Genomic DNA, 27,902 nt, shown 5'->3' with positions numbered 1-27,902 from the left:
CATATGTCTGTATATGTGTCTGTGTGAGTGCACATGTATAGGTGGGTAGGGATGAGTGCACCTGTCTCGTGAGTGGAAGCTGAAGAGCGTCAGATGGCCTCCTCCGTCACTCTTTGTACTCCTTCGGGTAGGGTCTGTAACTGAACCTGCAGCTCATGCTTTCTCAGCCCCAGTCATCTTCCTGTTCCCACCTCTCTTGGAGCTGTGTTTATGAGCATGTATAGGATGCTCAGCTTGTTAGGTAGATACCGGGATCCAAATTCCAGTCTCGTGACTGAACAGCAAGCATTCTTTTGTTGTTGTTGTTATTTTGATTTGTTCTTGTTTTGATTTTTGAGACAGGAGTTTCTCTGTGTAGCTCTGGGTGTCCTGTAACTCACTCTGTAGCCCCGGCTGGCTTTGAACTCACAGAGATCCACCTGCCTCTGCCTCCGAGTGCTGGGATTAAAGGTGTGTGTCACCACCTCCTGGCCAGCAAGCATTCTTAACTGAAGAGACAACTCTCTAGCCCCTTTGTTTTTTGAGGAACTTCCACACTGACTTGTAAGGTTTGAAAAGTAGCTAATAATACTCTCTTTTATCTGCATATTATTTTATGTCTGTGTGTGGGGCATGGGTGTGTGTGCACGGGAGTGCAGGTGCCCACAGAGCCCAGAAGAGAGCATCAGATCCCCTGCAGCAAGGGTTCAGGCCATTGTGAACTGCTGACCTGAGTGCTGGGACCCAAACCAGACCCTCTGCAAGAGCAGCCATCTCTTAACCAGCCCCAGGTCATCTCTAAGCAGTTCACTTGATGCGCATGCTCATCCTAAAAATGATCTGCTGATATCAGCGATGTGTTTTCACCTGTGCAAACCCATTTGCATGCTAAATTCTTAGAAATGAAGTTTCCCGGTCAGAAGGTACATGCATCTTATGTATGTAATAGCTGTTGCTAGGTTGCTGCCCGTAATGGCGTACATAGCTGTCAACAGTGGTTGAGTGTACTGCATTCACATAAACCCTGCGGTATACACTGTATCTTCTTACCAGTGTCATTTATTCTTAATTTGCACTTGTTTCTTCTCATGAGTAATTTATTTTTATAGAGAATTTTTATATTGCATGATCACAGTAAATTGCACAAATCTTAGGTATAAAAGTCAATTAAATATACACATATAGACACAGACACCCACATACAATCACAATCCAGTTCAGTATATAGAAGGTTTTCCACAAGTCCCCTTGTGTTTCATTGGATCTTGAACCTGAGGTAAATGGAAGTATTTGTTCTTTTCTTCACTTTCCCTCCTCCTCCTCCTCCTCCTTCTTCTTCTTCTTCTTCTTCTTCTTCTTTTTTTCTTTTTTCTTTTTTTTTGAGCCTGTCCTGGAACTCGCTCTGTAGACCAGGCTGGCCTCAAACTCAGAGATCCACCTGCCTCTGCTCCTGAGTGCTGGGATTAAAGGTGTGTGCCACCACTGCCCAGTGTGTCTTCAGTTCCTTTAAATTCATAGTATTCATGAGGTTGCTTCATAAAATTGAGTCTATTAGTAATAATTTTGTTATTATAGTGCAACCCCAGATTGTATCAATATACCACAGTTTAATCAACTATTTTGTGGATAGAAAAATAGATCATTTACAAATTTTGACTATGTACACCTGCCTCAAGTGCATTTGTCCCTACACAAATCCACATGCACATAATTAAAATAACAAAAATAGATTTTTAAAGCTGACTCTACATAGTAGTTTTTGTTGAAATATTGTATTTCTGATTACTTAATACCATTTTAAAAAACAAAATATAGCCAGTTGATATTGAAAAGATTTCAAAATAGTGGTTGTGTTGCATGAATAGTTAAGCCTCTTTGAGCTCATTAGACTGTTATTAATATATATGAAATATAGATGCTCTTCTTTATGTGAAGTTTAAATTGAACCTATAAAGGCTGATTAAATACACTCTGATTTTTTAAATAAAGTTTTATGACTTCACAGGTTTTGTATCTGGATTGAACAAAGATGGAATCGAAGCAAAATTACAAGGTTAGATGTATTTCATTCTAATATTTCTATATATAGTGTATAAATTTTGAGAAAAAATGTCAGTTACTAAAGAAATAAGGATATGTTAATTATTTTTAAAAGTAAACTTATCTGGAGAAAAAATTATTAAAAATTATTTATTTTTCATACACAAAACTTGGCATGTACAGCTTTTCTGTATTTATTGATTAATTCTGTCAGAATATTTGCCCTTATATAGTATGTTAACTTGGTTAGTTTGGATTTTGTTTTTAAAATGACTCTGATCTTTGAAAACATTACTAATAAACACTTTATTTTCCTTTTTAAGCTTAATTTTAATTGAAAATATAATCCTAGATTTATTGTGGGGTTCTCATCCCGATCTGTGCAAAATTTCCTTTTCAAATTTTAACTTTTTAAGATTTAACTTTAATGTATTTCATTACCTGTCTTTATAAAAATTCAATAAGCACTTATTTTAATTAAACATTATTATGTTTTCATTGTGTTGAGACTTTCAGTATAAACAATGAATTTTGAATCTACTAAAAATGTTAATTTTAATTTGTTCTCTGAATATTTATATATGGCAAATAAAAATACAGAGATAAGGGTAAAGTAATAAATTGCTCACTTGAGGAATAAATATGTTGCTGGGTGTGGTGGCATATACTTGTAATCTTTCATTCAAGAAGAAGATGCAGAAGGATGATGGCAAGTGTGAGGCCCGCCTGCTCAATAGTGAGTTCCAGACAGACAGGCCTACATAGTGAGACCCTATCTCAAAACAACAAAAAAAAGAATAAATATGTTATTGAACATGGTGTTAAAATATATTTATAAAATAGTTACATTATTCTCTTGAACCATTTTGTAATTGAAAATCTTAAATTAAATAGTACATTTATGATAATGATAAATTGCATATAAGAAATCAGATAGGTAAAATTATATCTTGCTCTAGTCTGACAACTTTAATGTTTTATTTTCTGTTAAGTTAGCATAATCACTGTTCATGTTTGCCTTATTTTCCATTATTAATTGATACAATGAGTTTTGTCTATGTAGAAGGGTGTCTGTTTATTTTATACATTAATAAAACGCTGTGGTTATAGGAGAGGAAAATAGGTTTTTGTTTCTCATTCATTGCAAGGCTGTAGATGTAACCAACCATCTTATTAAATAAGAAACACAGAACCAATGTAAAAGAGAAAGCCGAGAGGTCAGAGCTCAGAGCTAAAATCTCACCCTTCTTCCTGTGGTGTCCCAGCTTCCCGAAAGAGAGCTATTTCCTGTGTGTAAGTCGTTTCATAGTCATTCTGCCTTCTCATTGGTTGTAAACCCAAACACGTGACTGCCTCGTCACTGTCTGAATGTACAGCCCCCTAGGTCTTAAAGGCATATGTCTCCAATGCTGGCTGTATCCCTGAACACACAGATATCTATGGGATTAAAGGCGTGTGCCACCACCGCCACACTCTGTCTATGGCTCTAATAGCTCTGACCCTGAACACACAGAGATCTATGGGATTAAAGGCGTGTGCCACCACCGCCACACTCTGTCTATGGCTCTAATAGCCCTGACCCCCGGGCAACTTTATTTATTAACATACAATCAAAATCACATTTCAGTACAATTAGAATACTACCACACAAGGCCCATGGACCACACCCCTATAACAAAAGGTTGAAACATAGTAAATATTTAATCAAAGTTTTACCTGTCGTGGGAGCCTTTGGAGATGAAGCCCTCAAGAACTGCTGCTTGATAAAGAAGTGGATAGCTGTGATGTTACATGACTGAATAAAAGGCTGTCGTCTATGCGCATGAGCATGAGGAACACAGCATGGTCTGTGCCCTTTGAGTTCTCTTGGCCTCCCTGTGTACCATTTCTTCCCCCTGAATATGGCGTCGGACTCCTCTGGAAAGAAGGTTTTAAGAACTTCTCTTAGGAATGTTGGTTAGGACAGAGGCTGCTCTGTGACTGTGCTTTCCACAGAAAGGCAATGGAATGTCTGATTAACTGTTCTGAGGCTGGAACTTAGTGTTTTCTGAGTCCTGACATTTCCTTTGGAGGTCTGCCTTAAATCTCTTAGGATGGTCAGTAGCACAGGGTATGCTGTTAACTAAATGGTTATGTGTCTTGGTCAGTCGCCTCTAGGAACTGTACAGATGCTTAGAATAAAACGCAGTTTCACAGAGCCTGAAGATACAGCATGAGAGCCTAGAATAAAACGCAGTTTCACATAGCCTGCAGATACAGCATGAGAGCCCTTGTCTGTTCCTCTGACTTCTGCTCCTGTCGCTTTGCCCGGTTTATCTTTCTATGTCCAAACTGGCCCTTCTTTGTTAATTACACCATGCTCATTCTCACTCAGGCTTTTTTTCTCTGTCTGTTCCTTGCCCTCAGAACATTGTCAAGTGTTTTACATGGCTTGTATCTTACTTATTTAAGTCTCTATTCAAATATCAGTTGTCAGAGAACTCTTCCTTACTGCTTTATTTAAATCTATCTTTACTTAAAGATGAAATGACTTTCATATTGTGGTTGTTACTATTTTTCTTGTTCTTGGAAAAGATGTCTTTATTGTGAAGATTAGGGATATCTTTATTTTATACAGAAATTATATTGCTAAATAAAAATGCATACAGACTTTAGGTAAGAGCTTAAAATATATTATTTTTAAAACCTTTCTCAGCTTTAGTTTTCCTCATAGTAGTTTTCAATACCAAAACTGTATTATTTGTGTATTGATTTTTTTCACTAAAATGAAAGTTCTCCATATGGGATCATTGCCATCCACTTCTATAAACTTAAACCTGAGAGTGGGGCTCAGCATACAGGACAGTAAGAATCTCCCTTGATTGAGTGACTAATTAGTGAGTAGTGAACTAATTTTAACTTAGAGAATTAGAAAATATTTGAAAAGCCATAGTTATCAGATGTGTTAAAGTGTGTCAAGTTGTCTACATGACACTAATCTTTGTAAGGGATGTAAGGGCTTCTTATGAGTTGTCCCTTTATTTAGGACTGGGCATTGCTCACTCTGCTCTGAGCTGCCTCCCTTCTGGGCTGTTGCATGGGGCAGTGAGAACAGTAAGTGGTAGGCTATAATTACAAGTAGTTTACTGGTTCCCATCAATTAATTGCAGCTTCCTATTCAGAGATTTCTTCAGGTACACATGGCAGCTTCTCCAGAGAAATAGAAGTAAATAACTAAAAGCATCAGCTAGAAAGAAATTAAGTGATTGTTTCAATAAAGTGGCAAACAGGAATGAGGGAGGGAAGACTGGTGAGTTTGAGAGCAAACTTCATTGAACTCTTTGACTCTATACTTCTGAAGCAAGAGAATGGGCAGTGAGTGAGGTCCATAAACAGCACACAAAACCTTATAAAGGCAGCTATGAAAACTTAGGCTGGCAAGGAGGAAGGCAGTAATGGCCTCTTCTGCTAAGGCCAGCTAGAGTCACCTCAAGTCATTGTTCCTGGCTCAGAGGCACTCAAGAAGTGTAGAGAGCAACTGTAGCTAGAGTTTTCCTGCCTGTCCCATAGTCAGGACAAATCTCTGTCACCTGCCAGTCCCACAGCCGCTCAGACCCAACCAAGTAAACACAGAGACTTATATTGTTTAAACTGTTTGGCCTAATGGCTTAGGCTTCTAGCTATCTAGTTCTTACATCTTAAATTAATCCATTTCTATAAATCTATACCTTGCCACGTGGCTTGTGGCTTACCGGCATCTTCACATGCTGCTTGTCATGGTGGCGGCTGGTAGTGTCTCCCCCCACCTTCCTGTTCTCTCAATTCTCCTTTCTGTTAGTCCCACTTATACTTCCTGCCTGGCCATTGGCCAATCAGTGCTTTATTTGTTGACCAATCAGAGCAACAGATTTGACATACAGACCATCCCACAGCAAGCAACCTATGGCTCATGATGCTGAAAGTTAAGATGTTAATGAGACATGCCATGAATGAAGTAGTATGTAGAACTGTGTGCAACAGATAGAGCATGCCCTGGGTTCCTCTCTGCAAATGAGGCAGACAGCCCTAAGCCTCTGTGAAGTTAGGCAATGGAGCTGCTGCACTTTCTCCCTCTCCAGCCTGCTTCATCCTTGAAGTATGTCTTTACTTCAGTTCTGTTGCTTTTCTTGCTCTTATCTGTGGGAGCCCATTCTAGGGTTCCTCGTGGCTTTACCCAGCAGGTCCACATAGAGGATGATCTATGAGTGCAGGGCTTGAGTGCAGGTGTCTGAGATGGTCTGCACTTGGCTGTGCTGGGGAGGAGGTCTTTTGCTCCACCCCTTGGCGTTTCTGTAAAAACCCTGGGGCAGAGATAGTCGGGGCCCGTTGGAATAGGTTCCAGGCCCTCTTGAGGCTGTCCTTTATTTTCTATCTGTTTATCTCCGCAAGATTCTCCGCTATAAATCCTTCTATCTAATATTTCCTGCTGCTCACACTCAAGAAAACTCTGGGGAGCTGTGGGGTTGATGGGTAAATGCCCCACACCTATCTACATGGCTCTGTGCACTTCTTTGATCTGGAGCAGAAGAACCTGGAACTACTCAGGAGGTGCCCTTTTAATCCTGGTATCAGCCAGTATTTTGTTTTTGTGTTATTCTATCTTTGATAAAAGTTTAAAAGAGTAGCCAGATGGTGGTGGCACACACCTATGATCCCAGCACTCGGGAGGCAGAGGCAGGGGAATCTTTTCAAGACCAGCCTGGTCTACAGAGTGAGTTCCAGGACAGCCAAGGCTACACAGAGAAACCCTGTCTTGAAAAACAAACAAAGTTTAAAGGATAGAAACAAGTCATAATGGAGAACAGATAGTTAAACAGTTCCTCAGACCTGGAACAAGACATTCAGCTTCACTTCTCTAGTTTCCTAATGTGTATATGGAAGTAATATTTTCTCATACTTTATTTTATAATTTTTAGAAGTAACTAAAGTAATATATATTATAATTTATATACATAATATATATATAAATATACATAATTTATATATATATATAAAATTTCAAATGTTCCAAGTGCTGAATGGTATTTAGCATATTAATTGAATATTATATTTCAAGTTTTTTTATATGTATGGGTGTTGGTTTTTTTTTTTACATGTATTTCAAGTTTTTTTCTTGGCTTTTAAAAGACTCAGTTCTTCCAGAAAAGTTATGCTATAGCACATATCTTTAACATATCTAATAGTAAATCTCTATTTTTATTTCTTCCTTATTTTACTAAACTTAAAATGTGTTTTCTATAATTGAACAGAATTATGTTTGAAGAATCTGAAAGATTTATCATCACTAGACTTGATAAAAATGGATGAAGATGTTTTTTTCAAACCAACAGGTATTTTTCCTTATGATGTCACTAAAATTTTGTTTTACTAAAATTTAGACAACAGTAAAACTAGATTGTGATCGTCGTTTTCAATAGCATATCATCATTTTTAGCTGTAAAGCGTCAGTTCATAAGAGTCCCTTTTGAAACTACAGCTTCTTGACACAAGACCTCACTGATTCTGGTAATTCTCGGCAGAGGGTTTGAAGTCTTTAGGCCGGTTATAACTAGTACAAATAACCTTTGCTATTTGAATGCTCAACCATGATTATCTGGGTGGCTACGTAGGCTCCTCTATGCAGGAAAGTAACATCCCCTTCTGCCCATGGCAGGTTTGTTGACAGGGCTGTGAGCTGTGCATAAGCTGGAGTCCTTTGTCCTCCAGGCACAGGAAGGTACCTCTCTGCTTCTGCAGTGCTTGCCCGTGGTGCACCGTGTGATTTCACTACAGCCTTGATTCTAAAGACACACATGCACGTTGCACAGCCCATGATGTCACCCCATGCAACACTCACAGCCTTAAAACACCTCAGATCTGAGTCTTACATGTTACAAAATGTTTCTATATTTACAAAATTTATGCTCTTATAAAAATACAGTTAAATTATGAAAAGAAATACTTTTAATGTTTTAAGAGGGGGAGGCACAGGGTGTCATGACTTTGTGGGAAAGTCACCTTCTTGTGATGCTGTCTCTCAGTGTGGAGCACTGAGCCCTGCCCAGATGCCATGCTTTCCTGAGCTCCCTCCCTCACTGGCTTCTCCCTCCCTCCCTCTCCAGGCTCCTTCTCTCTGCCTTTCTCTTTTTTCTCAGCTTAGTTTTGTTTAGAAAAAGAATTAAAGAGGAAAGTGTTTCATAGTTTTTAGGATTTAGAGTTAGAACTGATTTTGGAGGAACATGTTGACTTCATTATTTAAATTAATCATTATAATTAAAAGTATATGGGATTTTTAATAAAATTCATAATTATTGAATTTGGTATGTATCCTTCTACTTTTGATGAACATTTTACATATTTGTGGCCATGCTCTAGGATGTGGAGTTTGTGTCATGCGTCATTTGTAGCCAGTGTAAAGTTAGAGTTCTGAAACAGTTTACTGCTGAGTCTCAGCTTGTGTTTTAACCCTTTCCTATTTTTTTTTCTGGGCCTTTATTGGCTTCTGTGTTCTTGATTGTCTAATGAGAGGGACCATGAGAATTTCTAATGTAACTTCCCTGCCTACTCTTCGATATTTTACTATCATAAAAAATTCATGTTCTCACTATCATTTTTCTGTTTTATTGTTATCATTGTCTGAGTTCTTTTGAGACAGGAACTGGAACTCACTCTGTTGACTAGGCCAGCCTAGAGCTTGAAGCAGTCATCCAGCCGGTCCTTCTGAATGCGGAGATCGCATGCCTAGCTTCTCACAGTGTCCCTCGACACCACTGAAACCATCCTTTTTGCTAATAAACACATCTAATAAATGATCACACAATATTTTTCTTCCTCAGTGATCAGTGAATGCTACCTGACTTTACCTCCTGGACACTGCTGTGTCTGTTCTCCTGATTCTAACAGTGCCCTCTTGACCTTTCTGCTTGTGGAGGCTTCAGGCTTGGGATCTGTTTCAGTTTATGCTTCCATTCTTTTTAAATACAATTCACCTTCACAGACGCATTATGATTACTTTATATAAGTCATTAAGAATTGCAGTTTTGTGTGTTGGCAGCAGCAAAGCTGGACAGGAAACATGGCTCTGTGCTGCCATGTGCAGCAGTTCAAGGAGTTCTCAGAGACCTTTCTGCTCAGGCGAAGCAGTATTGTTGACTTTTACTACAGAAGAGGATTTCAGACATGACATTAAGGGAAAGAGAAAGGATAATATGCATACGTGGACATGTGTTCCTCAAAGAGAGTCACACTTAAGTGTCTTTTGTTACTTTGTTGAAAAGTTTTTTTTTGGTTTTGGTTTTTCAAGACAGGATTTCTCTGTGTAGTCTTGGCTGTCCTAGAACTCACTCTGTAGATCTGGCTGGTTTCAAACTTAAAGATCCCCCAGCCTCTGCCTCTGCCTCCCTCTGCTGGGATTAAAGGTGTGCACCACCAGAGCTTGTTGAAAAGATTTCTAAGGAACTTTTTTCCTCCTATTTTTCTTCCTTTTTGGTAAGCTAAGTCATAGGGTAGTCTCACAGGTCACAAGAATCAAAGGAATCTTTTGGATTTCAGCCCTACCCAGATAAGATATTCTATTAGTTCTTTGAGAGTTTATAAATGATAGCTGTATTTCTGTTAGCTGGTTTAGTTTATTTTGGCAGACTGCTATTTCCTAATTATTTAGACTGCCATTAATGTAGATAGCAGTCCCTAGCTGCTGTTTCTAACTAGTTTCTTTGGGTTTTTAAATTGTTTTGTTTTGAATGCTGAAACTACAGTTCTTTTTTTTTTAATGAATTCTTGTTCCTTCATGTTACTAATATCTTGTTTTATCTGCTAGAGTTTATTATTTTATATATAAATTCTATCTGTATATTCTAATAGTGTGCTTCATATAGTTTTTGTTTTCTAATTTGTGGTCACAATACTCAGATATTTGGATAGTTTTATCTGTTAGCTTAACAAGGTTTTTTCCTATTTTAAGAGAGATTAGTCATTTAAAAACAGCTGGTATCTGTAAGAAGCTTGGCAGTCATTCAATTGGGATGGAGATCATCCGTGGAGGGAGGAAATAAAAGGAAAGAATGCCAGGAGGGCAAATTTTAGCTTGCATTGTAATCTTAGGCTCAATTGACCAAAATGATGGGAGCTGAGTTTAGATAAAGTTGTCTGTTGGGGCAGTCTCTTACTGTACGCCTGCTCATTGTGTCAGTGCACCAGCTGGGAGGCTCTAGTGAAAGTGAGACTTTAGTGTTAACTTCATGGCGATGGATGGATTCGTACAAGTGGAACTGTTGGTCAGTAATATTCCGTGCAGTAAGACACCTGAGAGGTGCATTCTCACAGCTCCCCTGCCTCTGCCCTGCACACTCTACCCTGGACTCTGGACTCACTGCTGTGAGAACGTCTATCCACTGATAACTATATTAGCAAGTTTGCTTTGCACTCCTGTTTACTCCAAAGCCTTTTTCCACTTTGTTCCCATCCCTCGACTTTGGCTCTTTTTTTTTCATGGTTTCTTCTCTAGATTTTTTTTTTTTTAACCTAAGAAGCTTCATTCCAATTAACAAAGCAACAAATATATGTTTTTCTTAAGTTTTTTTATATTTTGCAGTAGGGAGATACTTTATATTAATTTTTGGACAGATGGTGAAAGGACCATTTTTAAATATATTCCCCAAATAACCTTATTCTTGTCATCACATTGGTCTTTCAGAAGCCCCCTTCCTGACATTGCATTACCTGCATTTTCATTTGCATTCTCAGCAGGCTCCTAGTTGGGACAGTGACTCTGAACTGGTCTAGTTCCTTCTCAAGCTCTGTTTGTTAATTCTGTCCATTTTACAATGTCCTCAATGCCTGTCACTCTGTTGACATGCCAAAAATATTCCCTTCTTTGAGAAAACCTGTGGTTCACATGTAATACTAGCTCTTCCCTTGAGAGCATGTTTGCCACTTTGCTTTTCCCAGCTGTCTTCTGTGTATGTTTGTTAGGACTAGAATTCTTTGAGATACTTTTGGACAATTAACAATTAGATCCAGTAGGCTCTGAAGTAAATTTTATTCCATCAGTTCCTCATCCCTGTTTCACTCATCCTCCCTCCCAATCTTCCTGCTATTTTATTTTTCAAAACAATTTTTTTGAAACTCCAATTTAACTAAAAATATTGCTCAAGCATTGTAAGTGGCCCTGTTGTTTTACAAATCTGATCCACATTCTGAACTCCTTTGAATGGCCTTAGAAGCTCCCTGGGGCCCTCTAGTTTATTAGTCATCATTTCTTCATTTTAAAAATTAGGCAGCACTTACAAAGTATTAGGCACTACAACCAAACTTTGAGGCATGTATTTCTATTTTCCTGATATATTAAGACATGTACACATGATCTTCTGCCATGTACTAAATGAAGATTCATATTAGGTCAGCTGACTGGAACTCACAGTGATCATCAAGCCATATCGCTTTCTAAAGTAGTCTAAAGATAGTCTTCTTAATTTTTCAGTTTTGATAAATCAATCTTGATTCTCTCCAAGGTCATAATGGCTTTGTTTCCTCTCTGCCAAGTCATATTAGTCACTGCGTAAAACTCATTTTTTTCTATTAGGTCATCCCATACTGACAGTTCTCTTAGGGTTAATTTCTTCCCTTCTTCAGCTTGTATATAAACATTACTGTTCAGTGTACTTTGTTCTCTAGCTTACCTGTGCTTACATCAACCGTAAGGTCCACAGGTTGTGTTTTCTATGGTTTGTGGGGTGTCTTTGCTCAGGAGTCATTACAAGCACACAGTGCCCATTAAGTAGATGGTAAGAAAATGCATGTTTAACTGATTTCTTAAAAAGCGTGTTGTATCAGCTAATATGGAAATGTTTATTTTTCCATCTTTTCTAACAGAGGCAGGAAGACAAATGGCTTGGTATTATATTACATTTGAGACAGTGAAGAAATTTTGTACAATCAGTGGAAAAGAAACTTTATCCGATTTAGTAAGTTTTCATTAGAAATTAATAATTGTAGAATAAAAATAATATTGGAGAGACAACTGATTTATATATCTCCTATAATTTAAAATGGAATGAGCAGAAAGGAAAATCATTTTAATGGTTATGTCTCTGTAGCTAGAGTTTTCCTGCCTTGCCCACAGTCAGGACAAATCTCTGTCACCCGCCAGTCCCACAGCCGCTCAGACCCAACCAAGTAAACACAGAGACTTATATTGCTTACAAACTGTATGGCCATGGCAGGTTTCTTGCTAACTGTTCTTATAGCTTAAATTAATCCATTTCCATAAATCTATATCTTGCCACGTGGCTCGTGGCTTACTGGTATCTTCACATGCTGCTGGTCATGGCGGCAGCTGGCAGTGACTCCCTCCGCCTTCCTGTTCTCTTCTTTCTTCTCTCTGTTAGTCCCACCTATACTTCCTGCCTAGCCACTGGCCGATCAGTGTTTTATTGACCAATCAGAGTAATTTGACATACAGACCATCCCACAGCATGTCTGCCTTTGATCATGAGATAGGGAATATAACTCCAAGGAATACATTGTATTTTCATTTGTGTTTCTTATCAAAGCTAAGAAAATTTATATACAAATAGGTGTGGCTACTATTTTACAACTTACAATTTACTTGGTAATGATGCTTACCTCAGGAGTGCCTCCAAATATAATATGTGAGAAGGATTCCAAGCGAGTATAGTATGATATATTAGCAAAGTGTGCCATGAATGAATGACTGAGTCATAACATGACAACATGTTGCTGCAGTGCCCTATGTCTGCATCCCTATTTTAATTATCAATTAATTACCACGATAAGGTTATTATATTAAAGACTGCACAGTAGAAATCCTGGTTATTGTTAAGGAGTCACGTGAGCAAACTTGGTTTGTGTTTCCGTGTAAATATTAGTCAGTCTTCTCTAAGAAGAAGTCAAAATGAACAAATGCTCAGTGTCAGCACCATCTGGCTGAGTTTATTGTGTGAGAGGTTTAGAACACTTAGTTCTATCTCCCAGAGCTAGTCTACAAATCCAAATTTCTTAGTATGTAAAACATCTTCCCTTTACTAAGTCATTGGGATGGTGATTTGTAAACTACGAAAGGATGAAGAGCAGCAATTACAGTTAATAAGAAGATCAGCATGCACTGAGTGTCTCTCTCTGCACTACATGGAACATCTGACCTTGTTCATGGCTACAGTCTTACTGATATTATCCTAATGGCTGATCACATTATATCTCACGGTATCTAGCATATAGAAACTTCTAAGGATTTGTCAGTGATAGAATATTTAAAGAAATAAAATGCATAAAGCCGTCTTTAAATTCTGCTTTGCTAACAAATAAAGCCAGAGTGCCCCTGGGCAGCATGAAAAATAAGTAAATTCAGAGAAAGGGGGTAAGAAAAAAGTTTAAAATGCAATTTGTTAAATTGATAAATGCTTAAATTTTATAGATTTCAATGATAGCCAGCTGCAATGAGTTTCTAGACGTGCAGCTGAGGATAAATGAAAAGAGAGCATTGAATGCTTTAAACAGAGACCCAAACCGGATAACGATCAGGTATAGAAATTATATATGCTTTCTATAACTTCAGAGGTTATATTTAGTTAAATAATAAAACACTTTCCATGTGTTTTATTTACAGATTTCCAATGGATGGGAAAATTAAAACAAGAGAAATGAAAGTGAACTGGTAATGAAAATTTATTTTTTAACATCCTAAAATACTGCATATACATTCATGATTCATATGTATGAGGGTCCCCCCCTTTTATGAGACAGAAGTCTCCATATATAGTTCCAGCTGGTGTCAGATCTCACAGTTTAAACGACCATAGCCTCCTGTGTGCTAGGACTGCTGATGTGAGCTACCATGCCAGTTTCTTCTTCAGTTTTAAAATATATTTTTCTTTAATTTAAAAATAATGTGTTTATAGAAAAATAAGGAATTTATATGTGAAATTAATTTCCAAGAACTTTCAGACTTTAGTTAAAATAAATTGAGAGTCTGGGGGTGAAACTCAGTGGTAGAGTGCTTGCCTAGGTATGCACAGGGCCCTGCCTTCAGCCCCACTACTATGGAAGGAAGGAAGGGAGAGAAAAGAAGGGGAGGAAAGGCAGAGGTGTAACAAAGAGATGAAAGAAAATCTTAATTAGATAAGTCACTTGTTGGCAGTATATTCTGTGGAGGCAAAGTAGACGAAAGGAATACAGTGTACTTATGCTTCCAAGTCAGCATGAACGAAACATGCGTGGAAATAACTGGCATCATTAAAACATAACTAATAAGCACAAATTCAATAGTCATGGAATTCTAGGAGAGAAAAGTAGTAAACACACACACACACACACACACACCAAAAAAAAAAAAAAAAACAACCAAAAAACAAAAAAACCCACAAACCAACCCCAAGTGCATGAATGCACATGTGAGTGGATAACCATTCTGTCAGGAATGGGGAGTTTATATAGAAGAACTGCTGGGTTTATAAACTAAGGTAGACTGTGACCTCTGACTTTTGCCCCGTTTGTAACTGCAAATGCAAAGATTTACTTTTCTGACATGAAAAGTGATTTCTTGGATATTTAGGTCTTGATACTTAGGTCTTTTGATTTAAATGACGTGATTCAAAGTAAAAAGTTTTTTGTTTGTTTTCTTTTGTTTTTGTTTTGAGACTAAGTCCCTCCCTCCATGTAGCCTTGGCTGTCCTGGAACTTGCTAGTTAGACCAGGCTGGCCTCGTACCTACAGAGAGCTGCCTGCCTCAGCCTCCCAAGTGCTAGAATAAAAGGTATGTGCCACCATGCCTGGCCAGTAAAATGACTTTTTAAACTTAGCTCAGTGAAGCCAGTTAACACAGGAATTTTTTTCTTCTTTAGCTAGAGGAAGTTATTCTTTCTTTAGGATATTTTTCAATTTTATCTCCCAGATATTCATAAAAACAGTCTTCTCACTGCAATTCTTCATACAGATCTACGGCTTGGAGCAGAAGTTAATATGGTTTATTAACTATATTTCTGCAGCAATTCAAACAGCTTTGGAGACCTTAGAAATCATATGACCCAATCTTGTTATTGCACAAATGAAATGACATTCAGATAAGCAATGGCTTGGCCAAGTATGTTGCTATGTGGGAAACTAAGCTGCAGCTAGAACTCTTAACTTCATGTTTTGTTCCCAGTATACTCTCTTGTATCGACTACTAAGTCAAATCAAGATTTTTTTTTCACAGACATCTGTAGAATACTTTGTATGTGAAGTGCTTACCAACCCTGCCTTAAGTTAGATAATATGTTATTTTGCAGGTTGGGAAAGGGAAGTCAAAAGTGACCTGCAACAATAATTAAATAAACAGACTCTTAGTACCATACAGACCAAAGGGGAGAGAAATTCTAAGGAATACTTCAGTCAGTCATGCCAAGTCCTGTGTGATAGTGATCTTTAAAAGGAAATAATGAAGTATGTTTTCTCCAGTCTTATTCAGGCACAGCTGGGATGCATTCCTATCCAAGATTTTGCTTTGACACAAGATACCTCGAAAATTTTCAAAAATGGCTCACGAATTGCAAGATGTATGTTAAATCATTAATGGATCTTCATTTTTTCCAGTAAATTAATATAGTATATTTAATATTGGAAACTTTTTTTTCAGGGTTGTCAGATTTTGTGGCTTCCCAGGAAAAGAAGTTTGTTGTGCTTTTAAACAGTGTGATTTTAGCTAAATGTTTTAAGTGTAAACTCTGGGAAAACTCCCGGCATGTATCCAAACAGCTGGATAAAATTGGTAGGTACTCAAGACAGACATTTGTCATTGTCTGCAATTTCTTTTATATTTTACTATTAATAATATTATTTTATGATGATTATGTACTTTTAAGGAAAATATGCCTTTGTAGAATACTATGCTTATATTTGAAAAACCAGAGTTTTATTTGTTCTTGCTTAAATAATTACCAATAAGAGATGGTGAGATGGTTCTGTGGGTAAAGCTGCTTGCTGCCTAGCCTGATGACCTGAGTTCAGTCCTTCAGACCCACATGGTGCAAAAAGAGAACCTGCTCCTCTGACCTCCCCTGTGTGTTTCACACACACAAGTAAATAAGTGAATGCAAAACAATCAATTATTATAAACCAACTGAATAATTAAATCAAGTGCAAAAATATACGAGAAATCTAATTTTAAAGTTCTCATTTTGAAACTTGTTCTTTAATTGACTTTGTTTTAGTAATTATGTAACTATGTCGTATTATCTATTACTTCTGTGATGAATAATTTACTGTGTCACTAGTGACAAGATATAAAACTTTCAAGATCAGATGTATCCTGATTATTTCTGTTTTCAATAATAGCAGGATATCAGTGCCCATTTTAGTGTTTCTGCAGACAGAAGCTTGTTCCTGACTTTCTGTTAGGACCCAGTTTAGAGGACACTTTAAAATACTACAGCATGCCAGTCATACAAACTGGATCAGACTGAAGAATTCTGGTGTTTTTCCAGTTTCTTACCTTGACTTTGTTACCCTACTTCCTAAATAAGTAATATTATAAAAAGAATTATTATCCCAAGATTGACAGCCTCATTAGTTTTGTGACTTTATATGTGTCTTGGGAAAATTAAAAGGTATATAATGGAATCTGGGTGTGGTAGTACACTCCTATAATCCCAGCACTCAGGATACAGAGGCCAAAGAATCAGGAGTTCAAGGCCAGCATTGATTATGTAGTAAGTATAAGGACAGCCTGGACTATTAATATGTGAGACCCTGTCTCAAAACCAACCAAAGAGCTGGGCATTGTGGTGAATGCCTTTAATCCTCGTTGGCACAGACAGGCAGTTTTCTGAGTTTGAGGCCATCCTGATTTAGGAGGGAGTTCCAGGACAGCCAGGGCCATACAGAGTAACCTTATCTAGAAAAGCATCCTGCCCCCCAAAAAACCCTAACTGATGGGAATTGAAGAAACTCCATATGGAATTTGTTTTCTTTATGGCAAAATCTAGCCATGTGGACAAAGAGACTGCCCTTGCCTCACTTGCTGACAGTTACTGTCCAAACTGGACCAGAAGGACACAAGAAAGGCTACTGCCAGACTTTGCCAAGACAAGGTAGGACAGTCCTTCAGAATTCCCTGCTTCACAGGAAAGTCTGTCAGACATTCTAGGCCTATAGGCCAGAGCTGGATGACCCAACATTGCAGAGGAACTTTGGGTGACTGTCCAGGCAGCCTGATGTCCCTGTCATTAGGTAACATTCCACTCTTCTGTGGTCTTTGATGGAGTTGAAGTCTAAATAGTTACAGTTTTCCTTAGTTATAGGAGAAAGAAAATCAGATACAAAACTTGAGACTCTCCAAGATAAGGTAGATAATTAAGTACTTTCTCTAATTTTGCCAAATGCAAATGTATTAGATAGTGTTACTGTAATTCTCACTTAGTAACTGTTTTTGTTATATATAATCTCACTATATTAAAGTTTAAAACCTTCCTTTTACATTAGACAAAAGGGGGGAGATGCTGTGGAATAATCCTCTGTACACTGTAAACATTTGTCACTTGAATTGGTTTAATGAAACACTAATTGGCCAGCATCCAGGCAGGAAGTACAGTTGGGGCGACCAAACAATAAATTATGTGATGAATCTTTAGGGATTATCATTTAGCTGGTTTGGGTTCTTTTTTTCAGCGGGGGAGAGGAGCTATAGATCAGACCAAGGACCTTGTACAAGCTGCACAAGCATTCTACCACTGAACTACAGCCCCAACACCTCATCCTGTTGTTTTTTGCAATAGGATCTGGCTATATATAGCTCAGTCTACTTTGGGGAATTTGTGATCCTTCTGGCTCAGTCTCCTGAAGGTTGGAATTATAAGCATTCACTATCACAAAGCTTTTTTAAACAAATAATATTTTCTATATATATGTGTGTGTGTGTGTGTGTGTGTGTGTGTGTGTGTGTGTGTGTGCATGCACGCGTGCGTGCGTGCCTGCATACCCACAGATTACAGAAGAGAGTGCCAGGTCCTCTGGAAGAGCAGTCCGTTCTCTTAACCACTGAACCATCCCTCTAACCACAGCTTTGTTGTCTGAATGAAGATCTCCAGCTGATCTTTTTAATCCCACTGTGTTTTGTTTTGTTTTGTTTTTTGAAACAAGCTCTTATGCTAACGCTCTAGCTGATGTGTGCCTCACTACATAGACCAGGCTGGCCTCTGACTCACAGAAACCTGCCTGCCTCTGCCTCTTCAGTGCTGGGGTTAAAAGTGTGGGCCACCATGCTCTGCAAGTCCTGCTTTCTAATTTCTATGAATTCAAAGTCAATGAGGGTGACAGAACTGGCCAAAAATCCCTGGAAACTGGGATAGTGGTGGGATTCGCTGGTGAAAGTAAGATAAAAATAGAGTAGAAATTCCTCTGGAAAGGTTCAGTACATTAGCTACTTCTCTCATTGCTGTGTCCAAATGATCGAGGATGACAGTTTAAGAAAGGAAGAGTGTTTTGGCTCATGGTTTGATGGCATGAACTCCACAAAGGGGCCAGGCCTGGCAGCAGGAGGGTGGTGTGGCTGCCCCCCTGCATCTCAGTCAGGAGATGGGGAACACCGCTGCCTAGCTTGCTTTTTCCCTTTTTATTTGCTTAGGACCCTGGCCTGTGTGACAGGACCACTGCGTTCAGAGTGGGGCTTCTTCTTCAGTTAAACCTCTCTGGAGGTACTCTCATGGACACGCCCATAGAGATGTTCCCTGGGTGGTTTTTATTTTATTTTTGTGTTCAGGGTGTTTTGCCTGCTGGAGGCCAGAAGAGGGTGCTCCTCCTGGTGACTCCTAATCTAGTCAATAACGGTGAAGATTACTGTCACACTGAAGGCCTAGCAAACTAAATGTCTCAGTCACGGATAAAGGCAGGCACTCTAAACTGGGAAAGGAGGTTCCGTACAACATTTATAAAATGGCGTTTTATAGACAAATTGGCTAAATGACATCAGCTTTGTTCTGCTTCAGTTACTCTTCTTGCTTTCTAGAGTGCTGTTAGTCTGAGTGTCTGTTGGATTCTGTCTTTCCAGATGTATGAAGCAGCAGTCTGCTTTCACACATGACTCAGTACCGCTGAACATAAAAGAGAAAGTAGTTCTAAAAACCAAACAGGGAATATGAAGGAGTTGTTCATACTAGAAAGTGTGCCTGAAAGAGAGTAAGGAGTGAGATGTCTCACACCTTCACCAGTGATGCGCATTCTAGATGAGGAGGCCTTGTTTGGAATCACACAGTTCTTAAAGTACCCTCTAAACAGGATTTGCACAAATTTATCATAAAACAAATGATAGATTCTGAAAGTGTAAACAAATAGAGTAGTCCAAAAGTAGAATGAACTTGATGTATTTAAGGAACAAAATAAAAGCGAACATGACTGAGGAGTCCTCAGTCAGAGTAGAGGGCAGAAAATTAAATGGAAGCAGTTAGGCTAGGTCAAGTCAGACAGCTAGGAGAATTCAGCTACAGAAACAATGTTGACACTTTATCCAAATGCATCCGAAGTTCTAGGCAGAGACATAAACTGTTACTATGTAGGCTGGGTACAGAAACAGTGAGCTTTATTTTTAAGACAGAAATGCTCAGCGAGTTATAGCTTCATGAACATTCCTATCTTGAATCACGTCGCCTTTGTTTATGATTCAGGTATGATTATGTTTTCCTGTTGATGTTTGCCATGTTAAGAAATGAATATTAAGGAGTTGTAAATGCCAGAGGTTGTCTTAAAAAAAATTACACTTATTTATTTGTGTATGTGAGTGTGAGTGTTTACACACACGCCACACTGCGTATGTGGAGGTCAGAGGACAGCTTGATGGAGTTGGTTCTCTCCTACCGTGTGGGTCCCAGGCGTCAAACTGAAGTCGTCAGGCTTGGCAGTGAACCCCCTTCACCACCGAGGTGACTGTGTCTAAGGAATGAGTGTGAGAATTTCCCAAGAAGAGTTGAAAATTTGGTACGGAAATAGGTGTGTCATACTTTACATTCAGTAAAACTGAGGGTTGAATCATTATATAGACCAGGAAGATTGTGTGTTTGTGTGTGTAGATATCTATATCTATATCTATATATCTATATATCTATATCTATATCTATATATCTATAGATATAGATATAGATATCGTCCACAATGCATATATATATATGCATTAGAAGTCTGAATCTTAAACTAGTTAGTTTTATGTTCCTATAACAAGACATTGGAAGCTGGGGACTTTTAAAGGAAAGTACTAATTTATCTTGCATTTCTGGACGTTCAAGAGCATGGCATTGCCATCCAGTTCTCACTAATGAGGGTCTTGTGGTGTGTGGCATCAAGATGGCAGGATGTTCATGTGGACGAGATACATGGAAAGACAGGAATCAAAAGGATGGGGGAGATGCCTGGGTTTTTCTTTATGCAATAACCCATTTTTTTTTATTTGAATCTGCTCGCTTTGTTTAGCCCCAAGCAGTTCCAAAACATTAGCATTAATCCATTTAGGGGAGGGTAAAACCCCCAGTGACCTGATTACCTTCCAGTAGGACCTTCTAAATCTTCCACCTGCTTATCCCTGCCACCTTGAGGGAAAAGAACTTCAGTGCACAGTCCTTTGGAGGACACACTCAACAGCACACAAACTGCATTGTTAGATATTTGACTGACTGTTTTAAGGGTTAATTAAGGATGGATTGTTGTGGCCCTCAGGATCGGCACTAGGTCTCACATGTGCTCTACCACCAAGTGCGCACCCCGCTGAAAGGGTTTTTATTAGTGTAGTTGCTTACATTTTGATTCCATCTAAAATGACTTAAAATTACTCTTTGGTTAATTTTCCACAGGCATATCATTGTCAAATACCATGGTAAATGCAGGTTTGACTTCTTTTAAAAAAATAGAAGAAGCAAATGCAAGAGAAATTGAACTGGTATGTAGTATTCTCTGTTCCCAGTGTTACTGAATTCTATTTGAATTCCGAACCCCACTGTGTATGTCTTCATTTCTGTTAAAACTGTTTGGATGTGGGAGGTGGCTCTGTCGGTAAAGTCCATGTCACACAAGCCTGTGATCCAAGTTCAGAGCTCAGCACCACATCAGAAACTGGACCTAGAAGCACACACCTATAACCCAGCACTTCAGAGGTGAGCGCAGGAAGATACATGACTTGCAGGCCATGTATTCTAGAGGAGCCAGTGGGCACCAGGTACGGTGAGGACCCTGTCTCCTGAAGACCAAGGTGGTGAGCAGTGGAGGAAGACAGCCAGTGGTAACAGTCAAAAGTGTTTCAACTACAGATGCTTGGAGTGACAAACCCAATGAAATCTATAGATTCTAAGAAGTATTTCAATGAGAGTTCCAAGTGTTGTGTAAGAGTATAATGATAAAATATGTTTAGATTTTAAGCAGACATCCGCCTTTCGGAACCCAGATAAAAGAAGCTGTGATGTATCTACCAAAGTATGAACTTGAAGTGGAGCAGGTGAGTATTCTCTTTCTTTTTTTCTTTCTTTTTTTTTCCCCCCGGAGCTGAGGACCAAACCCAGGGCCTTGAGCTTGCTAGGCAAGCTCTCTGTCACTGAGCTAAATCCCCAGCCCCCACTTTCTTAAATAATCTGTCTTTTTAAAAGTAAAGCTTTCCATGACTACAACTGAAGCTGAGAATGAACAGTAAGATCATTTTAAAGCATTTTATACTTTTTTTTTTTAAGATTGCAAGATATAGTGATACCAAGGCGGAAATACTGGTGACCATTATATTAAGAAACTTTGAACAGCTGCAAACTAAAAGAACAGCACCAGACTCTCACTATGTTACCTTAATCATAGGTGATGCAGATAATCAAGTCGTTTTTAAGCACAAAATTATGTGAGTAATTATGAAATACCTATTTGATTTTATTTTTAAGTGTTTTGTACATGAAAATTTTACTATAAGATACAATAATTAGATCACCACATAATCAATTAAATTACAGTTCCCTGGTGTAATAATGGGGCAAGTTTTCCACTTGTCTGTTAAGGAGGGGTGATACAAACTCTGGGTGTGTTGCTTTAGGTCATTCTCTTTAGAACTAGATGGAGATAGTATAAAATCTGTCACCACTAAGAAACTCTGAACAGCTGCCAACTAAAGATCAGCACCAGACTTGTGACAAGAGAACAGATGCCTCTGGGCCTTCCGATTTCTGTTTTTCTTATTCTATGGCCTTACTACTTTTTGAATACAGTACTCAATTCAGATTATACCCTCTATCTCCAAATTCTGTCTCTAAAATAACATGTAAACAGCTACTTTAACTCCTTTGGAGGATACAGGCAGTCAGATCAACCATATAAGGAAGATATATCTGTTCTCTAAAGTGCCTTTTATAAGTTTTACTTCAGTGTTTTCTAGATATTATTTTTTCCCTCAAAATGCGATAAGTAAACTTTCAAGATACCAGTTTCTGTAATTGCTAGTTCTTTTTTAGTACTTAATACTCAAAATACTGAGTTACTTAATATTTGTATAAGATAGGTGCTACCATAATGTACATTTTGTAGAGGAAGAAATTGAAACAGGTCTTAGTCACATATGCCAACATCATGTAGCTAGTTGATAACAAAGGCTACATTGATGCTAACATCCTCAGGCCAGAGCCTGCATTCACTCCATTAATACACTGCTGAGTTTAGGAATGGCAGAGAATCTACAACTGTAGTCTGCTAATCGTCAGGATACAGGCGGATACAGGGAGATTTCTAAAGGAGCTGCAGCACCAGGATGCTCTTCTCACAGTCACTGCTCTCCTACAACTAGCCCCGGCACACTTAGCGAGCGAGACACACCATTGTGCAAATCCATGTTCCTGGGGCATGAGAATGAAATACGTTCAGTGATTTTTTTCTTGTCTGTGTCAGCATTGGACACAAACTCTTTCACACTCAATTTAAAAGATTGTTGAAGTTGTTTCTCACAAAGAAATAGAACTTGTGCAAACCACATTAAAGTGGTATTGACTCAGAAACAACTCATGTCTTATTAATAATAACTGTATATTTCTGTTTGACTTCAAGTGAACCAGTGCAGCTTGGGATCAACTACTGCTAAAATAACTAGCTCCATGTCATGGGTGGTAGCATATGCCATAATCTCAGCGCCTCAATCAGGTGACGGCAAGAGGACCAGTAGTTCCAGGGTATTCGTGGTTACGTACTAGGTTTGAGGGGCAAACAACAAACAGAAAATCTCCATGCACACTTCATTCTTTCTCCTCACAATCTGGTGAAAGTAGTTTTCAGTATTGTTTACTACTATTGAAGACCCATCTTAAGAAAAACTCATCCTTGAAATCAATATATTAGTTCATTTAGGGTTTGGATCATGTTAAATTATACATTACTGTTTTTCAGGGATTCTGTTTTGTTAAAAAGTGGAAATTGGGCTAAAAAAATTGATGTGAAGAGAGCTCTTACATCTGAAGATCTTAGCATAAATCTAATTAGTTCTGATTATGGTAAGTTAGTCGAAGTAATGAAGATATCAATACAAAAATGTGACAGCATTTAAAAATTATTTCCTTTATGCTAGCTGGTACAGAAAAATAATAAAGATAATATACGTATACGAGTAAACATTAAGGAAAATTTCATATATATAAATAACATAATTCAATTTTGTTTGTTCACTAATAGACTTCTGTTTTCTAAGATAGTTAAATTTTGATTATAGAATTAAAAAATATTAAGATAAACACATTTTCATTTGTCATTATTTTAATCTTTTCAAAAATATTTGAATTTCCCATACTTCTTAGCTCTAGTGCTATAATAAGATATATAAAATGAAATAAATAGCCTCATGTAAAGACTGAATATGATTTTAATAAGAATTTGCATACATATTTTTCTCTTTCCAGTTGGTCTTGATATTCAGCAGAAATTTACAGTCTTTTACTTAGGACCCAGAAGGTTTGTAAACCAAACAGTTATGCAAGGAAGACTAGAAACAGATATTTCTCATTCTAAACTCTCAGACAGAGCTACTATAGCAGGATCCAGTAAAGGTAATAGCACTATTAATTTCTGCTTTCTATAAAAAGTCAATGTGGCCTAGGAGGAGCGTTACTACAGGATGACTTCACTCAAATTGTTGGTCTCTGGAATTAAATATTTAGGTTTCATTTAATAATAACATATTATACTAATAATATATAGTAGGAATTATCTCTGATCTTAATATTTTTAAGTTGGTATATTAGTTGGGCAACAAATGATTTGATTGGTTTTTACATTCATTATCCCTTTTCATATGCACTTCACTTTTAGGACCATCCTCTGGGGAGATGGTGATGTGTGGGAATCCACATTCTTGATGAAGCAGACCAGAGTGAAAGTGGATCTAACTTTTTATTGTGATTAATTTTAAACATACACAGAAGTGTGTAAAGAATTCCTAGATACTCACTAGCCACCTTAAATAAGAATCAACTCATAGCTTTTACTGTGTACCCAATACCTTGTTTCACTTTTCTCTTTTTATAATCTGAAACAAATACCAACTAGCACACCATTCCAATGTAAATGTTTCATTGTAAGCTTGTAAATGGCAAAGTTTTTAAGGCTATATTTTATACATAAAAATGAATGCCATCCATTACTGAGTCAGTGTTCAAATTACTGTTTCATAGCCATATAAGGAATATACTCTCTTGATATTACTTAGGTGTACCATGTTGTCCCCTGAACCCTTTTGGCTTGCCTCTAGTCATTTCAGCAGTTCTTATACTGTGCCACAATAGGGGTAGCTATTTGAATCACAGGAAGCCTGTAGTGGAACTTGTTGCTGTATCCCAATGGACAGAGCTAAGCGACACCAGGACTGCTGGCAATAACCATCACAATTATTACTTCATCAAGTGTTCTCCTGAACATAAATCCAAGGGAAGACAACCCAGTGAGGAACAGTCACATTAGAAAACAGAAAAGAAGGGGAGACTCACAGAACTAGAAAAGACAACTAAAAATTTATAGAGTCAAAGGTTAGAAATAAACTTACCAAGCAAGTAGAAGCCATAGACAGGCTGGATTAGTGATTCCCATACTGATAAGTAGACTTCAAACCAAAACCACTCAGAAACATTTTAACCACATGTTAATAAAGGGAACCATTCATCAAGAGGATATAACCATTACACATGTTTATGGACTGGGTCTTGGGGCCCACAGTTTCTTGAAACAAACAGTAACAACATCAAAGGTCACGTAGGTCCTGACACAGTGATAGTAGGAGACTTCCCTAACTCACTCTCATATCCAGAGAGGCCTTTCAAACTAAAACACAGCAAAGGAACTTAAAAAAAAAAAAAAAAGAATCATATTACCAGTCAACAGGGCTTAACAGATATCTACAAAATTACTTCACTCCTGGCAAGACCTTTGTAAACCTACCTTGAAATACTGGGGAGCTCGCAGGATTCCTGTCAGGCTTCTAGACCTCTGTTAATTTCTGCTGAGGGGGGGGCTGCAGGAGCATACACTGTCCTGGTGCACCATCTTGTGGCACTGTTTCAAAGTGCAGCTTTCAAAAGACTGATTAAGAGGCTTTATGACCAAAAACCATTTACACGGCCTTTCCTCCTAGTCATCGCATCTTTAAGTGAAGTAAGTGAACCTTTTGGGGGAGAATCAACACTGCTAATATGATTCAGGAGGTGGGATGGTCAAGAGACAAGGTCTGGGAGTTGGCAACAGAGACCAGAATCTCCCCCATTTTCTGTGTATTAAGCTCACAGTACTTATTATGTACTCTGCATCTGCTGTGAGTTAGGTCCTCACATGCACAGTGGATGTACAGTAGAAGACAGCTAAGGATGATCAGATAGTGGAGGAAAATGTGGAACAGGTAAAAATCCCAAAGTAAACAAAAGTGGGCAAAAGAGCAATGGGATAATCCCAGAACGTAATAAAATATTAAAACAGCAACCTCCTAGAAATTAAGCAACATATTGCTACTATAAAATGTAATAATAGGCCATAACCGAAAAGAACAAGAATAGGCACATAGAAGTCAAATCTGTGATTAGATGCACACGTGGGAGACAAAGTACAAGCTATGTGAAAGCAAAACAGAGACCAAGGAAACGGACAGAGACAACCCAGGAGCCTAGAGTTGAGTAAGTGTTCTAAAAAAGAGAAAACAAAACAAAATCAGAGGGAAAAGTGGAGAAAAGTTTTGAGACCTACCATGAGGTATAAATCTGCCCATCAGAAAAGAGCACTTCCTGTTAGGATGGATGAAAGAAAATCTGCTAATGAGGCGTCATTGCAGCATTTCAAAAGACCGTGAAGACAGGCAGGACGGCTCAGTGGTGAGAGCTCTTGCTGCCAGCCAGAGAGCGGAGTGTGGTCCCTGGGGTCCACATGGCAGGAAAGAAGCAGCGCAGGCAAGTTGTGTACACACACACACACACACACACACACACACACACACACACACACACACTGTTTTGTTTTTCAAAACAGGGTTTCATGTTTAACCCTGGATGTCCTAGAACTCACTTTGTAGACCAGGCTGACCTCGAAGTCAGAGGTGCCTGCTTCTGCCTCCCAGGTGCTGGGAGTAAAGGTGTGGGCCACCACACCCCGTCTTAACACTTTTATTTTTAAAGTAGATTTTTAAGGTTAGTAGTCATCTGTATTAGCCAGAAGATGGGGATGTTCCATTATAGTTGTGGTTCTCGAGCATTCTTATCTATAGTTTCAGAAATAATTACACAGAAGGTCTTATATGTCTTCCACTGTGGTCAACAATGGCTTTATCTTAGTGTTGTTTGTATTTTAAAAGTCAGGCTTAGTTGGGAACACTGTGGTGTAACTTTCTACTTTCAGATGCCACAGATTTATTATTATTATTATTATTATTATTATTATTATTACTTTATCAGCAACTGTGTGAGATGGTTATTCTTCACTGTGAACTTGACTGGGTTTATCTTCACCTAGGAAACACATTTCTGGTTTCAGAAAAGTGTATGTCATTGTGTTTGGGTATGTGCACGTGAATGCAGGGCCCACAGAGGCTGGAGGTGTTGAATCTCCTTGGAGCCAGAATTAGAGGCAGTTATGAGCCACTCCGTGTGGCTTCTGTGAACTGAACTTGGGTCTTTGCAAAAGCAGTACGTGCTTTTAACCACTGAGCTGTCTGTCTCTGTAGCTGTCAGATGTTTGTCCCAGCACCAGACACGTGACTATTATACTGCCAGGCAGATTTCATTGCTGTGACACCCGAGACAACATAACAGAGGAAGGATTTATTTCAGCTCAGTAGTTTTAGTCCATGCTGGCTGCTGCAATAATTCTGTGCCTGTAGTGAGGTAGCTCACCATGGAGTAAGGGTGTAGTAGGACAGAGCTGCTCACCTGAAGGATCTAGAAGCAGGAAGAAACAAGTAGGATCCAGGGATGGACAGGTCTTACAAAGCCATTGCTCGGGCAAGCTTATAGAGACAGACCCCACTTCCTAATACCTGCAATAATGGTGTTAGACTATAAAACCATGGATGGAATAGTCCACGGAGGAAGGCGAGAGCCTGTAGGTATCAGTCACATTGCAGTGGTTGTGATCAACAATCAGGGACCAACCCCTGAGCCTTTGGGAGACCTTTTACATCCAAACCATAGCAGTGCCCAGCATACTGACCACCTCAGTCCTCAAAGAGACCGGACACCTGCCTTTCTAGAGAAAAGCCTCATCCATTTATCCAAGGTTGCTACAGATATAAGCATCTAGTTGTGCCCTAACTTGAAAAAGATTGATTGAACAATGACACTGAAAATAAAAATGCCAAGGATGGTTGTAAAGGTCTTCAAAGCTGTTCAGTATTTCCAGGTTGCTTAAAATTTGTGTTCCAGCAAAAG

The 27,902-nt window shown here is 38.5% G+C and overlaps 1 protein-coding gene across 4 annotated transcripts in view; it reads left to right on the top strand.

Annotated features, from left to right (window-relative positions):
* The window catches only part of Hfm1 (helicase for meiosis 1), an 87,182-nt gene that overhangs the window by 38,457 nt on the left and 20,823 nt on the right, over positions 1-27,902 (top strand). For all 4 annotated transcript variants that reach the window (XR_013043088.1, XM_076546901.1, XM_076546900.1 and 1 more), the window contains exons 19-30: positions 1,985-2,032; positions 7,287-7,367; positions 11,890-11,981; positions 13,451-13,557; positions 13,643-13,690; positions 15,472-15,569; positions 15,650-15,781; positions 20,847-20,932; positions 21,401-21,484; positions 21,714-21,871; positions 23,398-23,501; positions 23,904-24,050. Coding sequence is in view for 3 of the 4 variants with exons in the window: in XM_076546901.1 (XP_076403016.1) it covers positions 1,985-2,032; positions 7,287-7,367; positions 11,890-11,981; positions 13,451-13,557; positions 13,643-13,690; positions 15,472-15,569; positions 15,650-15,781; positions 20,847-20,932; positions 21,401-21,484; positions 21,714-21,871; positions 23,398-23,501; positions 23,904-24,050 (1,185 nt within the window). In the remaining variant the exon portion in view is untranslated. The remainder of the gene's footprint in view (positions 1-1,984; positions 2,033-7,286; positions 7,368-11,889; positions 11,982-13,450; positions 13,558-13,642; positions 13,691-15,471; positions 15,570-15,649; positions 15,782-20,846; positions 20,933-21,400; positions 21,485-21,713; positions 21,872-23,397; positions 23,502-23,903; positions 24,051-27,902) is intronic.

The sequence above is a fragment of the Peromyscus maniculatus genome, chromosome 10 (genome assembly GCF_049852395.1).
Source record: "Peromyscus maniculatus bairdii isolate BWxNUB_F1_BW_parent chromosome 10, HU_Pman_BW_mat_3.1, whole genome shotgun sequence".
Taxonomy (NCBI): Eukaryota; Metazoa; Chordata; class Mammalia; order Rodentia; family Cricetidae; genus Peromyscus; species Peromyscus maniculatus.
This window is presented reverse-complemented; position numbering and strand designations above follow the sequence as displayed.